This window comes from Gossypium hirsutum, chromosome A03 (genome assembly GCF_007990345.1).
Source record: "Gossypium hirsutum isolate 1008001.06 chromosome A03, Gossypium_hirsutum_v2.1, whole genome shotgun sequence".
Lineage (NCBI taxonomy): Eukaryota > Viridiplantae > Streptophyta > Magnoliopsida > Malvales > Malvaceae > Gossypium > Gossypium hirsutum.
The window spans coordinates 6682584-6699372 of NC_053426.1; the positions used below are offsets into that span (position 1 = coordinate 6682584).

The window sequence follows — 16789 nt, forward strand, 5'->3', positions numbered from 1 at the left end:
TTTTCCAAATTAGATAGTCTAAAACCTTTGACTTAGTAAACTTCTGGTTTTTCCTTTTTTGCTTTTTTCCCCTCTAAAGTTAATGATCAAACTTTTGCATGGCCCCTCAAAATTTGTTTAAATTTAATGTCGGTATTTTATGAAAATCGAGAAATTAATTTATTTAGATAATATTATTAAAATTTGTCCTTAAATTATTTATTTAAAAATTTGCAGTTGTTTGCTACGAATTAACATTTATCAATAGTTGAAGTTGAAGTATTTACACAAAAAGTAGATAATTTTTTTCGTTCGTGTAAAGTATGAGGATCAAATTATTATAAATTAAAGTATAGAGTTAATTTCTTAATTTTTGTAAAGGAGGGGTTAAATTTAAATTAGACCCATTGGGTACTTTTGACTACTTAGACTTCCAGTGAAATCCCTAATTTGCCACTATACGCGTAAGCCATATACCTATTTAAATACATACAAATGCTTTGGTTCTCACTTCTCGGACACTTAAAACGTTAAACGCGGCTTTCTCTCTATTTCTTTTCTGCAGCGAGTTACTGAGTCAACACCACGATGGCCGAACGAATCCACCCCGGCGACTCACCACCGTCTTCCGGCGAACACTCGAATTCCAAGCCAGCTCCTCCTTCTTCAGATAAACCAATTCCACAACCCGGAACTTACGTCGTCCAGATCCCGAAGGACCAAGTCTACCGCGTTCCTCCGCCGGATAACTCCCGCCGCTACGCTCATCTGTCGAAAAGTAAGTCGAGTCGCAGCACCTGTTGCCGCTGCTGTTGCTGCTTGTTAACAACTATCCTCTCTCTCCTCCTTGCCGCCGCCATTGCCGCTGCTGTGATCTACTTCGTTCTCAAGCCCGAAGCTCCAAACTACTCCGTCGAGAGCGTTGCGATCAAGGGATTCAACCTCACGTCACCTTCTCCGCTATCGCCAGAATTCGACGTCACCGTCCGGGCTGACAACGGCAACGACAAGATCGGCATTTACTACAAGAAAGGTAGCTCCGTTAATGTTTACTACCAAGACATTAATCTCTGTAACGGTGCGTTGCCGGTTTTTTACCAGCCAACCAATAACGTAACACTGTTCAAAACGGCGCTGAAAGGCTCTGGCATCGAACTAACCGCCGCCTCGCTTAGGTCCATTTCCAATTATCAAAATAAAGGAACGGTGCCGTTTACTTTGAAGCTGAGAGCGCCGGTTAAGATTAAAGCTGGATCCGTTAAGACGTGGAAGATTACCGTTAAAGTAACGTGCAAGATAACGGTGGATAAGTTAACGGCGTCGTCCAAGATTGTATCCAAGGATTGTGATTATGGAGTAGATCTTTGGTAAGGTTTTTTTTTTCCTTGGAAATTCTTTTTTATTATATGATATGACGTGATAGTAATGGCATACATGATGGATATTTTTAAATGACATTGAATGATATTACATGTTTATGTAATTGTTTTTAATTATTTTATTTGATTGAATCTAAATCATTAGATATTTAAATTTGAGACTCAATTTTTATTCAATTAAATTTGATTCAATTTGAGCATATTCAAACTTAAATTTCGTATCAACTCAAAACAATTCAAAAATTCAAATGATTCCGGCAAATAATTCGAAATGATTTGATTTTAATATAACTAAAACAAACTCATAATAACCTAATTCTCATATGTGAATGATTTGAAGCTATATAATGTTCAAACTCGAAATTGTCTTAATATGAAATTAACTTAAATTCAAAACTTATTGAAACTAATTTAATTAAAAAATTTAAAATCAAAATTGACCCAATCCATATTAATCGATCTAAAACTAACACGGCTTAGATATATAAAGGGTGAAAATGTATTCTAGTTCTGTTATTGTTACTATTGTGGTAAAAAGTAAGAGACTTGTTAGATGTGTGCATTATACTCCTATTTATAAATTGAGAAGAGACTATAAATAGTTGTAAAGCAGTAGATATAATCCCATCTATTTTTTACCAAAAAAAAATCACCTTGCTTTGATCATTGCTCCGAACATTGCATTCTACATCTCAACAGATGCTTCTACAAATGTCTTCAATTTTTCAAAAGGAAAACTAAGTTTGCCCTAGAAGAAGCCTTCAAAGCCGAATGTCTCCATTATAAAATATTTCACAGTCCGATACATCCTTTATAGACGATATTTCAATCCTTGAAGCTTGCTGTACCAAGCTCATGTTATGTATATCAAAGGGTTGATTTTTTATTTTCAAATGTTAGGTTTCAAAGTTCTCTTAGGCTTTTCTAGAGGTTTTTGAGATATCGAAACACATTTTTCGAGGTAAATTGATAATATTATTAGTTATTATTGTTGAAGTGATGACATAATTTTTTTTTCCTTTTTCAACTATTTTAAGTATTTAATTTGATCGTAAATTTATTATATATTGAATATGATTGATAATATTTTCACATAAACCTGATTGGATGACCAAATAACAATAAAACAACTAAATTAGAGATTAAATCTCAGTTTCTAACATATCAAAGGAACTAAAACCATAATTAGATTGAAATAGAATGAAAATAGGAAGTGAAAGTCGAAAGACCTAAAAAAGCAAAAGGTTACTCGTGATTTGTTTACAATTTCACATGGGAGGCATGTATAATGATATGCATATAGATACATCCGATGATTATTGTTACAGGACTAGAACTTTAGTCTGGCAACTTGTAAGCTTATTTCTAGAAAATGCGAGAATTTTCAAAAAAATTCTCTGAGGCACCGAAACTTAGCGGAAGCAAACTCGCAAGCGAAAAAACAAAGAACGAACAGAAAGGCCACAATGTTTGAGTAAATGTCAAAATGTTTGATTACTTCGAATGGATTCTACTTAGTGATTGCAAAATGAGTTGTAATAGCCTGAATTTTCAGTGGTGTCGGAATAGTGATTCGAGATCACTAAATCCGACAAATTAGTAGAAAATATTAATAATTTAGTGAATATAAGTTAAGTGTGAAGTTAGGAAAATTTTTGAAATAGCGAATAGTATAATAGAAATAAAAAAATTAAATTAGAATAGGAAACGAGATATCGAGAGTTTGAAAATTTTTAAAACGAGCCATAAATATTTTTATAAATATTTATGGAGTGTTAATAAGTTAGTATTAAAGTTTCGTCAAGAAATTTTAAAGTTTCGATAGTTAATTGAATAAAAAGGATTAAATTGTAACAAATGTAAAATTATGGGAAATGATTAAATAGCTTAAATGATAAAAGAAATAGGGTTTAAAAGGAAAATAGACCCCGGGTCTATTTGGGCTGGACGGCAAGGTGCATGAAATCAGCAGGAAAATTGATGAATTAAGGACAAAATTGGAATATTGCAAAAATTTACTTAATAAACTAGGACTAAAGTGGAATTATCTAGAATTCTCATTATTTTTCTGCATTCTCATCAGCAAAAACACCATAGAAGGGTTTTCTTAAGCTGGTTTTTCATATTTTTACTGCAAGTAAGTTCAATTCTTGATTATTTCTTGAAATTTTTGTGTTTTTATGACTTTTACAACTAGGTCCACTTGTTGAATTCATTAGTTTTTGATTCTATGAAAGAAATTGAAAGTTGATATGAATATGTGCTGGAATTATATGATGATTTAGCATGGAATTAGAGTTTTAAATTGTTTATATGCTGATTTTATTGAAAGAATTGAATAGAAAGTGAATGTTTGGGATCTAAAGGTGAAAAAGTTTAACGTTAGGGTTTTATGTGGAAATTCTGAATTTAAATAATTGTGAAATAACTTATAATGTTAAGGTAAAGCATTAATTGGGAAGAATTAGCTTCATTGAGGGATTAATTGAGCAAGGACTGAATTGTATGAACTGTGAAATTTGGGGCAAAAATCGAAATCAACATTTGCACTAAAACAGTTTTGGACAGTAGCAGTAGTCTAACTTTGAAAAATCACCACAAATTTTATAAATCGAATTAGAAGATGAAAAAAATATGAAATTAAAGCTTATTGAGTCTAGTTTCTCATAGAAGAAACGGTGTAAGCAACGGAATTATAGATCATGAGATATAATAGATTTTGTGAGACAATGTCAGAATGATTCCGGGATCCCCTGTTCTGACTTTGAAAAATCATAAAATATTGGATAAAAATAAATAGGGGCTTAAATTTATATTTTTAAAATCCTTAATGAGTCTATTTTCAATAGAAACAAACATGGACATCATCCGAATTCTGTACGAAGAGATAATTAATTTTTAGTGAAGAAGGGTCGGAATTGTCAGACAGCAGAACAGGGGTGACTTTAAAGAATAAACTATACTTATTGGATAAACCAAAAATTCTAAAAAATTTTATGATAAGAAGATATATCAGTCTAGTTTCAGATAAAATTAGAGGATCCTAATTTGGAGTTCTGTAGCTAAAGATAAAAATAATCTAGTGACTATGACACCGATGGACAACATTGGAATATACATAAGTAAACAATTAAATTATAGATAATATTACTTATAAGCGAGTTGAAGATGAAATCAATACTGATAAATGAATGATTTTACAATGATAGATCGAGAACCCGAAGCAAGTCGAGGAAAAGAAAAAGTAGCTGATTAGTCCCTGAATTTTCACAAATTTTACAAATCGACCCAGGTAAGTTCATATGGTTGAATTTTAATGATTATATGTTAAATTTATGAATTATATAATGTATGATGAAATATATTTATTGATGAATAGAAAATAAAATAACAACCTGAAAATCGAATAAATGATCAAATTAAGTGGAATGTCGGATTTGAGTACTTCTGATCAGTGACAAGTGATAAGTGGTAGCCTCAGCTACACTTATCTGATCAGTGATAAGTGACAAATGATAAGTGGTAGCTTACCTACTCTTATCTGATCAGTGACAAGTGATAAGTGATAAGTGGTAGCTTTAGCTACACTTATCTGATCAGTGACAAGTGATAAATGTGATCAGTGTAAGACCGTGACAGGACTATGATTTTAAAAAGTGATAAGTGATTATATGCAAGACCATAGTTATACTATGGCAAAGTGAAAGTGAAGTACTCAATTTTCCTTTACCATTCCCTAATTTGGTTAAAGAATGATATATGACAAATGGGCCCAAAAGAATTAATGGAAATGAATAAGTGGTAGTGAGTTTATATAGGGAACTCACCAATTACTGTGATTGACAGGTGAACTTAATAATTGTGTATATAGTATAAGTGTATAAATATTTGGTAAGATTTATGTTTTATGCCTATGAACTTACTAAGCTTTTATAAGCTTATTTGAGTGTATTCAATGTCTCTTGTAGATTGACGTGGAAGTATACGGAGGATCGGATCAACACAGAGGATCACACTATCCAGATTATCTCCGGTAACTTTTGTAAATTTCCTTTTTGATTTAATGGCATGTATAAGGCTTGGTGATTATATAAATATTAAGACTTGTTTAATGAATATACATTAAAGTAAAGAATGATGAGTAAGTTAAATAGTATAATTATAATAGAAGTATAATTTTGTATTAAATTGATTGAAATGAATTGGTTGGTTGGATTGGTCTCGGTTTTAAAATTGCAGGGAAGGTTAGATATTTATAAAGGGGTTATATTGAGCAAAAAAAACACTTTGGGATTTTGCAAAAAATTCCCTATGGTTTCGATTTAATTCTAGTTTGGTCTCGAAGTATGTTTGGGCTTTGGAGGCCCATCTAAAGGACACCATGACATGTTTTAGTAAATAAATAATATTTAACTCGTATTAACGGAAAATTTATTTGGTAAACTCCGGTAATGCCTCCTACCCTATTCCGGCGATGAATACGGGTAAGGAGTGTTACATTTAGTGGTATCAGAGCCCGGTTTAGCCGGTTCTCAGAACATGTGTTATGTGTAAAGTGTTTAGAAATACATGCCATATAAATCTGTGATAGTGTGATACGTATGATCCGATCTAATCTTTGTCATTTTTATAGATACTCTCCGATTATAAAGATGTCAGATAGACCTGAACGTACTGAATAGGAGGAAGCTAACAGTAGGGTGCAGACTCCAGAACAAGGAACAAGTAGTGATATTCCAATCTCTATGATGCGAGAGCGAGAACTTAAAAATATGATTTATGGAGTTATGAATCAGTGGTATAAGGAGATGATACAAGAAAGAAGTCAGTCTCAACCACCTCCTCCCCCTACTGCACCACTTATGGTACCTCCGGTTGCTCCTCCACCTCCTTCAATAATTGAAACTAGTAAACGTTCTCCGATCGAAAAGCTTAGGAAGTTTGGAGCTGAGGAATTTCGAGGAAGATCAGATGATGACCCTGTAAAAGCTGAGTATTGGCTACAAACTTTGGTAAGAATTTTTAAACAGATGACTTGTTCTCCGGAAGATTATCTTCAATGTGCCGTTTTATTGTTAAAAGAAGAAGTATATAATTGGTGGGAAATTGTGGAAGCTGTAGTACCTGCAGAAAAGCTTACTTGGGAATTTTTCCAGAACGAGTTTAAAAAGAAATTTGTGGGGAAAAGATATCTAGATAAGAAAAAGAGAGAATTTATTGATCTACGGTAGGGAAATAAGTCAGTGGCCGAATACGAAAGAGAATTTGTCTACCTCAACAAATATGCTCGAGACATTGTACCTACTGAAGAAGAAATGTGTATCAGATTTGAAGAAGGGTTAAATGATGAGATTAGAATGATGATTGGGGCTAATGAAATACGAGAGTTCGTTGTTCTGTCAGACCGTCCTCAAAAGCTTGAAGAAGTATATAATAGAAAAATGCAAAGAGATTGGAAAAATAAAGAGTCATTTAAAAGAGGTGCTTCTAAGTCATTTTCAGATTTGCCGGTGAAGAAATCTAGAGAAGAAATTAGTCGAACTACATTCGTGCCGGAAAGATTGGGTAGAGGTAGATCAAGACAATCTGATTTCAAGGTATTTGATAGACCTGCAGCAAGTATGAGCAGTGTTCAGAATACTCCCCGGCCTAAGTGTCAATATTGTGGAAGACATCATTTCGGTGAAAGCAGGACTAAGATGGGGGCTTGTTATAAATGTGGGGCTACTGATCATCTTATTCGAGATTGCCCCCAGCTGTAAAAAGATGAAGTGGATCAGAAAGAGATATAGAGAACCACTCCCCAAAGAAGTAGACGTTCGGGCCAGAACAGTGCTACAGGGGCTACCCGTTCGAGTATAAGAGAACCAGTTAGTCAATCAGAGAATAGAGCACCAGCACGTACCTATGCCATTCGAGCAAGGGAAGAGGCTACGGCTCCTGATGTAATTGCTGGTATTTTCTATCTTTATGATGTTACTGCTTATGCATTAATAGACCCTGGGTCTACTCATTCATATATTTGCACTATGCTAGCATCTGAAAAGAAATTATCTGTTGAGTCCACTAATTATGATATACAAGTCACTAATCCATTAGGTCAAAATGTGATGGTTAATTTAATATGTCGTAATTGTCCACTGAAAGTGAAAGGCTGTAAATTCCCTGCTGATTTGATGTTGTTATCCTTTCGGGAATTTGATATTATTCTGGGAATGGATTGGTTAACAAAACATGACGCTGTAGTGAACTGTCGAGAGAAACGGATTGATTTGAAAAATTAGACAGGAGAAATGATTTCGGCTGAGTTTGGAAATATGAAAGATAATGTCCGAATTATTTCAGCCTTTTCAGCTCAGAAGCTAATACGGAAGGGTAATGAAGCATATTTAGCTTACATTCTTTATATTCAGGATTCTGAATCAAAGTTGAAACAGTTGCCAGTTGTTAATGAATTTATTGATGTGTTTCCTGAGGAATTGCCGGGTTTACCACCAGATCGTGAAGTTGAGTTTGTGATTGATGTGATCCCGGGAACAGCTCCAATATCCGTAACACCATACAGAATGGCACCGACAGAATTAAAAGAGTTGAAGACTCAATTACAAGAATTGTTAGATAAGGGGTTTATTAGACCGAGTACATCTCCTTGGGGTGCACCTGTTTTGTTTGTGAAAAAGAAAGATGGCTCGTTGAGATTGTGTATAGATTACAGACAGTTAAATAAGGTTACAATCAAGAACAAATATCCTTTGCCCCGCATTGATGATTTGTTCGATCAGTTGAAAGGTGCTGCTGTGTTTTCAAAAATAGATCTTCGATCTGGGTATTATCAGCTGAAAGTTAAAGAATGTGACGTGCCCAAAAACTGCCTTCAGAACTCGGTATGGTCATTACGAGTTTCTGGTAATGCCATTTGGTTTAACTAATGCTCCTGCTGCATTTATGGACTTGATGAATCGAATTTTTCAACCTTATTTGGATAGATTCGTGGTTGTATTTATTGATGATATACTGATCTATTCGAAGACCGAGCCTGATCATGCACAACACTTGAGAAGTGTGTTGCAGACCTTGAGAGAGAAGCAGTTGTATGCAAAGTTCAGCAAGTGTGAATTTTGGCTACAGGAGGTTGGATTTCTGGGTCATATTGTTTCAGCTGAAGGAATTCGAGTAGATCCAAGTAAAGTGTCAGCAGTGGTGAATTGGAAAACACCAAAGAACGTAACAGAAGTGCGGAGTTTCTTGGGATTAGCGGGATACTACTGCCGATTTGTTAAAAATTTTTCAATGATTGCCTTGCCGATGACTCGACTACTTCAGAAGAATGTTGAATTTGTATGGTCTGAAAAGTGCCAACAAAGTTTTGACCAGTTGAAGAAAATGTTGACAGAAGCTCCCGTGTTAACTCAACCAGAATCAGGTATACCATATGTTGTGTATAGTGATGCATCTTTAAATGGTTTGGGTTGTGTTTTAATGCAGTCAGGGAAAGTAGTGGCATATGCTTCTCGGCAATTAAAACCACACGAGAAAAATTACCCTACCCATGATTTGGAGTGTTTGCTTTAAAAATCTGGAGACATTATTTATATGGGGAAAAATGTTATGTGTATACCGATCAAAAAAGTCTGAAATATTTGACGACACAGAAAGAGCTAAACTTGAGACAGAGACGGTGGCTCGAACTATTGGAAGATTATGATCTTTTTATTGATTATCACCCAGGGAAAGCTAATGTGGTCGCTGATGCACTTAGCCGAAAATCATCATTGTTTGTACTTCGAGCAATGAATGTTAATTTGTCTGTTAATGAAGATGGTTCAGTATTAGCAGAATTGAAAGCAAAATCTACATTCCTTCAACGGATCCGTGAATTACAGAGTGATGATCCAAAACTAGTGCTGAAACGACAAATGGTTCAGGATAATTTGAGTTCAGAATATAGCGTTGATGATGGTGGTATGTTGCGTTATCGTAATAGAATTTGTGTTCCGAATAATTCAGAATTGAAAAATGATATTCTTGTTGAAGCTCATAATAGTAAGTATTCTATTCATCCGGGTAGTACAAAAATGTATTGCAATTTAAAAAGAATGTACTGGTGGCCTGGTATGAAACGAGAGATTTGTGAATTTGTTGCAAAATGTCTAATCTGTCAGCAAGTGAAAGCAGAGCATCAAGTACCAACGGGTTTATTACAACCTATTATGATTCCTGAATGGAAATGGGAATACATTATGATGGATTTTGTATCAGGATTGCCTGTGACTCCGAAAAAGAAAGATTCAATCTGGGTTATCGTTGATAGATTGACAAAGTCGGCACATTTTATTCCAGTCAGATCAAATTTTTCATTGGAGAAGTTAGCGGAATTGTATATTTCTGAGATTGTGAGATTACATGGAGTTCCAGTATCTATTATTTCGGATCAGGATCCGAGATTTACTTCGAGATTTTGGAATAAATTACAGGAGGCTTTGGGCGCTAAATTAAATTTCAGCACAGCTTTTCATCCTCAGACAGACGGGCAGTCAGAGCGAGTGATTCAGATTTTAGAAGATATGTTAAGGTGTTGTGTACTTGAGTTTGGCGACAGCTGGGAAAGGTATTTACCTTTAGTCGAATTTGCTTATAATAATAGTTATCAAACTAGTATTAAAATGGCACCATTTAAAGCTCTGTATGGAAGAAAGTGTAGAACTCCATTATATTGGTCTGAATTAAGTGAACGGAAACTAATGGGAGTGGACTTGATTCGGGAAACCGAAGAAAAAGTTCGTATTATTTGAGATTGTTTAAAAGCTGCCTCCGATCGACAAAAATCATATGCAGATTTAAAGAGAAGAGATATAGAGTTTAATGTGGGTGATCGTGTATTCTTGAAAGTGTCACCGTGGAAGAAAGTTTTGCGGTTCGGTAGAAAGGGAAAACTCAGCCCACGATTTATTAGGCCGTATGAAATCATTGAAAGAATCGGTCCGGTAGCTTATAGATTGGCTTTGCCCCCGGAACTTGAAAAGATTCATAACGTGTTTCATGTGTCTATGTTGAGACGTTACAGATCAGATCCATCACATGTAATTCCTCATACGGAAATAGAGGTCCAACCCGACATGACTTATTCAGAAGAACCAGTGAAAATTCTAGCTTGGGAAATTAAAGAGTTAAGGAACAAACATGTACCGTTAGTAAAAGTGTTGTGGCATCGACATGGTGTGGAGGAGGCAACCTGGGAAACAGAGGAATCAATGAGATCACAATATCCGAACTTATTTTCAGGTAACAAATTTCAAGGACGAAATTTCTTAAGAGGGGGAGAATTGTAATAGCCTGAATTTTCAGTGGTGTCGGAATAGTGATTCGAGATCACTAAATCCGACAAATGAGTAGAAAATATTAATAATTTAGTGAATATGAGTTAAGTGTGAAGTTAGGAAAATTTTTGAAATAGCGAATAGTGTACTAGAAATAAAAAAATTAAATTAGAATCGGAAACGAGGTATCGAGAGTTTGAAAATTTTTAAAACAAGTCATAAATATTTTTATAAATATTTATGGAGTGTTAATAAGTTAGTATTAAAGTTTCGTCAAGAAATTTTAAAGTTTCGATAGTTAATTGAATAAAAAGGATTAAATTGTAACAAATGTAAAATTATGGGAAATGATTAAATAGCTTAAATGATAAAAGAAAGAGGGTTTAAAAGGCAAATAGACCCCAGGTCTATTTAGGCTGGACGGCAAGGTGCATGAAATCAGAAAATTGATGAATTAAGGGCAAAATTGGAATATTGCTAAAATTTACTTAATAAACTAGGACTAAAGTGGAATTATCTAGAATTCTCATTATTTTTCTGCATTCTCATCAGCAAAAACACCATAGAAGGGTTTTCTTAAGCTGGTTTTTCATATTTTTACTGCAAGTAAGTTCAATTCTTGATTATTTCTTGAAATTTTTGTGTTTTTATGACTTTTACAACTAGGTCCACTTGTTGAATTCATTAGTTTTTGATTCTATGAAAGAAATTGAAAGTTGATATGAATATGTACTGGAATTATATGATGATTTAGCATGGAATTAGAGTTTTAAATTGTTTATATGCTGATTTTATTGAAAGAATTGAATAGAAAGTGAATGTTTGGGATCTAAAGGTGAAAAAGTTTGAAGTTAGGGTTTTATGTGGAAATTCTGAATTTAAATAATTGTGAAATAACTTATAATGTTAAGGTAAAGCATTAATTGGGAAGAATTAGCTTCATTGAGGGATTAATTGAGCAAGGACTGAATTGTATGAACTGTGAAATTTGGGGCAAAAATTGAAATCAACATTTGCACTAAAACAGTTTTAGACAGTAGCAGTAGTCTAACTTTTAAAAATCACCATAAATTTTAGAAATCGAATTATAAGATGAAAAAAATATGAAATTAAAGCTTATTGAGTCTAGTTTCTCATAGAAGAAACGGTGTGAGCAACGGAGTTATAGATCATGAGATATAATAGATTTTGTGAGACAATGTCAGAATGATTTCAGGATCCCCTGTTCTGACTTTGAGAAATCATCAAAAATTGGATAAAAATAATTAGGGGCTTAAATTTATATTTTTAAAATCCTTAATGAGTCTATTTTCAATATAAACAAACATGGACATCATCCGAATTCTGTACGAAGAGATAATTAATTTTTAGTGAAGAAGGGTCGGAATTGTCAGACAGCAGAACAGGGGTGACTTTAAAGAATAAACTGTACTTATTGGCTAAACCAAAAATTCTAAAAAATTTTATGATAAGAAGATATATGAGTCTAGTTTCAGATAAAATTAGTGGATCCTAATTTGGAGTTCTGTAGCTAAAGATAAAAATAATCTAGTGACTATGACACCGATGGACAACATTGGAATATACATAAGTAAACAATTAAATTATAGATAATATTACTTATAAGCGGGTTGAAGATGAAGTCAATACTGATAAATGAATGATTTTACAATGATAAATTGAGAACCCAAAGCAAGTCGAGGAAAAGAAAAAGCAGCTGATTAGTCCCTGAATTTTCACAAATTTTACAAATCGACCCAGGTAAGTTCATATGGTTGAATTTTAATGATTATATGTTAAATTTATGAATTATATAATGTATGATGAAATATATTTATTGATGAATAGAAAATAAAATAACAACCTGAAAATCGAATAAATGATCAAATTGAGTGGAATGTCGGATTTGAGTACTTCTGATCAGTGACAAGTGATAAGTGATAGCCTCAGCTACACTTATCTGATCAGTGATAAGTGACAAATGATAAGTGGTAGCTTAGCTACTCTTATCTGATCAGTGACAAGTGATAAGTGATAAGTGGTAGCTTTAGCTACACTTATCTGATCAGTGACAAGTGATAAATGTGATCAGTGTAAGACCGTGGCAGGATTATGATTTTAAAAAGTGATAAGTGATCATATGCAAGACCATAGTTATACTATGGCAAAGTGAAAGTGAAGTACTCAATTTTCCTTTACCATTCCCTAATTTGGTTAAAGAATGATATATGACAAATGGGCCCAAAAGAATTAATGGAATTGGATAAGTGGTAGTGAGTTTATATAGGGAACTCACCAATTACTGTGATTGACAGGTGAACTTAATAATTGTGTATATAGTATAAGTGTATAAATATTTCGTAAGATTTATGTTTTATGCCTATGAACTTACTAAGCTTTTATAAGCTTATTTGAGTATATTCAATGTCTCTTGTAGATTGACGTGGAAGTATACGGAGGATCGGATCAACACAGAGGATCACACTATCCAGATTATCTTCGGTAGCTTTTGTAAATTTCCTTTTTGATTTATATGGCATGTATAAGGCTTGGTGATTATATAAATATTAAGACTTGTTTAATGAATATACATTAAAGTAAAGAATGATGAGTAAGTTAAATAGTATAATTATAATAGAAGTATAATTTTGTATTAAATTGATTGAAATGAATTGGTTGGTTGGATTGGTCTCGGTTTTAAAAATTGCAGGGAAGGTTAGATATTTATAAAGGGGTTATATTGAGAAAAAAAAACACTTTGGGATTTTGCGAAAAATTCCCTATGGTTTCGATTTAATTCTAGTCTGGTCTCGAAGTATGTTTTGGGCTTTGGAGGCCCATCTAAAGGACACCATGACATGTTTTAGTAAATAAATAGTATTTAACTCGTATTAACGGAAAATTTATTTGGTAAACTCCGTTAATGCCTCCTACCATGTTCCGGCGATGAATACCGGTAAGGGGTGTTACATGAGTGGATGGACCTTTATTTATAGTTGGACTCCCCTTGATCCAACGGTACAGTTTAAATTACATCGACGATCAAGATTAAAGCATATCTACAAGATGTGAGTCTTAAGGATTTCAAACATTGTACCATCTTATCTCTTCGGATTTACAATATTTGTACGGATCAAAATACAAGTTACTGGAATGTTTACATTTCAACCAGACTTCAAGTAAACGAGTTTCTCCATATGTTCTCAAATTGGACCAATTCAAGTGAATTAAATGAACCCCACTTAATCAATTAACCTCCATGAGACGTTCTGTGTGCATTTGTCTAGGCTAACAACAGAGATTAAAGACAAATAAAATTCGATGAAAATTGAGTTAACTCACCTAATAAATATATTTTAATTAATTTGATTTAATTAATTCTATTTTGGTTTTAAATTAATTAAATAATTCTATATTTATCTTTTTTATATTAATAACAGAATTAGTTAATTTTATATAAATATATTAAATTTATAAAAGATATATTCACTAAACCCAAATCCATTATCCAAATAAATATATCCCTTATTCAAAACTCAAATTATAATATTCTTCAAGCAATGTAAAATTGATGGAACCTATTTTTTTCACTTAATTAATTAATTAATTGGTTATTAATTTCATTTTTAGAAAATTCATTAACTGTCAGTTCAACATTGTTTCTCAAAAATATTTTTGAGTAAAAACTAAAATTTTATGTTTCTGCTTTGGACAAAAAAATATTTTTTATCTGAAAACTACTTTTAAAAAGTAATATTAAATGTCAAGATTTTTTTGACCTTTCTACCGCAAATTTGTTTGATGTAATAATTAACATTTTATTTATCATATCATGTCTTATCTTATTGCTGTTAGTGCCGTAAATGAATAAGTTTAATTCAACCAACAACCAATATTTACATTCATTTCTTTATTTTGAGTTTGTATTTTATAAGAATTTTAGACTTATATTCGGCCTTGTTTATTTAAAATTATCTTTTCGTGATTACTTATATTTATCAACATATAATTGTGAATATAATGGATAGTTAAAAAAATAATAAATAAACATATTTTTTAAAATATAAAATAATCAAATATAATTTATAACAATTATATTATAAATAAATAAAATAAACACATAAACTATAATATTATTATGGCATTATGACTTATTTAACTTTTCAACTTTATAAAAAAAATTATTTTAACCCTTCATTTATTTTATTTTTACTTTTTTTAGCCCTTAAATTTATGTTTTTTTTTGTTAATCAAAATGGATGAAAAAGTTCACGCTTTTTAACTTTGTTGATATGGAATACACGCAGGGGCGTAGCCGGGGGGGGGGTTGGCATGGGCCCCGACCCTCCCTAAAATGGAAAATTTCATTTTAGGCCCTTGAAATTTTTTAAAAATTTTAAATTAGTAAAGGTAAAATTGCATTTTAGCCCTCCTAAAATTATAAAAATTCAATTTAATCCTTTACAACTTATAAAAATATAAACTATAAAAAATTAAAATTTCATCCGGCCCCCCTAAAAAAGTTTTCTGGCTTCGCCCCTGATTACACGTGGATGATACATCAACATTTAATTAATTTTTTAAAATTTTAAAAATTATAAATTTATTTTAAAAACTAAAGATCATTAAAATTATTTAAAAAGTATAAAAATATATTTTTTTAAATGTTGAAAATTTAATTAAATACTGACATATCATCTATAAGGCAATCTATTTGTATGCTACATCAGCAAAGTTAATTTTTCCATTTATTTTAGAATGATTTGACAATAACTACAAGTTTAATAACTAAAAGAAATGAAAAATTAATTAGAGGGCTAAAAATATCATTATGCCTATTATTCTTTATATAATTCTTGAACAATAACGATTTTTTTTTTGTGAAAGAAAAAATATTACAAAGAACTATTTAAAGATATATCCAAGCCCCCTTAAAAGGGGTTTCAAAAAATTGAAGACCACAGTTTTAGCCAATAGTCATTTTCATAAGCCTATCAGCATCTTTGTTGAATTCTTTAGAAACATAATGAATCAATCAATGCACCATTAAAACTTGAACCTCCTCTTGACTATTTCAAAAAAATTATCAATCTATCAAAATCCTCTATTGAGTGCAATCATTACACCATTCCAAATATCCTATAATTCCACATCTAAGTTAGAACAGATTCTCTAAAATCAATTATAACCAAGAATTCAACTCCTGTACTTGTCTTGTAAGACCTCTCCAATCATGGCAAACCCAAAATCCTCTTTTACTACACCATTAGTGTGCCAAAATCCTCTTTTACTGCACCATTAGTGTTCAATTTAATCCAATTCTTGGATAAAGGTGGGACTAAGTTTGAAACTTGCCTTTAATCCAATTCTTGGATAAAGGTGGGACTAAGTTTGAAACTTGCCATTTGGAAACATTTACCTTATGGTATAAGGTATATTGTTTAACTCAACTATATGAAACTTTAACCAACTCCTCGACATTCCATTTTATTCCCTGAAAAACAAATAAATTACAATTCTTCCAAGTATGCCAGGCAACCATACCAAAGAAATATTGTCAATCCACCCCTTCCAATTGCATTCTAAGTTTAATCTGTAATTTGGCAGCTAACCACTCATGCAAACCCCCAAAGAAAAAGACATTAAACTTGTCTGCTGGTATTATCCAAAGACCATATATCCTTAGTTGCAAGACAATCACAAATGATGTGTAAGATATCTTCAGAGGCCCATCCATAGAAACCACAAGAACCATCCAATCCAATCCCTCTCTTCAAACGCTCCGAATTAGCAAGTAAACGTTGTTTGAGAACGAACCAAATGAAATATCTTACCCTCTGAAGACCCTGAAACTTACACGAGTATTGCCAAATGGCATCTTTCAAATTCCATGACCCCTCTCGAATTTTAAACGAACACAAAAGAACTTATTTATAAAAACTAATGAACTGAACAAACTTTGTTCATATTCGGTTCATTTAACAAGTGAACCTCAAAATTTTATTCATATTCATTTATTAGCTTGATAAACAAACATAATTGAACAGAAACCGTTCAATAAAGATTCTATTGGCCCTACTTTCTGTTAGGAGAATTGAAAATTTGTGCAACATG

The 16789-nt window shown here is 32.4% G+C and overlaps 1 protein-coding gene across 1 annotated transcript; it reads left to right on the forward strand.

The window, feature by feature from the left end:
• The first annotated feature begins 474 nt into the window (after positions 1 to 474).
• LOC121224210 (NDR1/HIN1-like protein 13) lies at positions 475 to 1512 on the forward strand. The gene has a single exon (XM_041107053.1). The coding sequence runs from the start codon at positions 568 to 570 to the stop codon at positions 1348 to 1350; it is 783 nt and encodes a 260-aa protein (XP_040962987.1). The 5' UTR covers positions 475 to 567; the 3' UTR covers positions 1351 to 1512.
• The last annotated feature ends 15277 nt before the right edge of the window (positions 1513 to 16789 follow it).

What these genes read in the sequence shown, in the direction of transcription:
- LOC121224210 (XM_041107053.1), top strand. Translation starts at nt 568, where the DNA reads ATGGCCGAACGAATCCACCCCGGCGACTCACCACCGTCTTCCGGCGAA.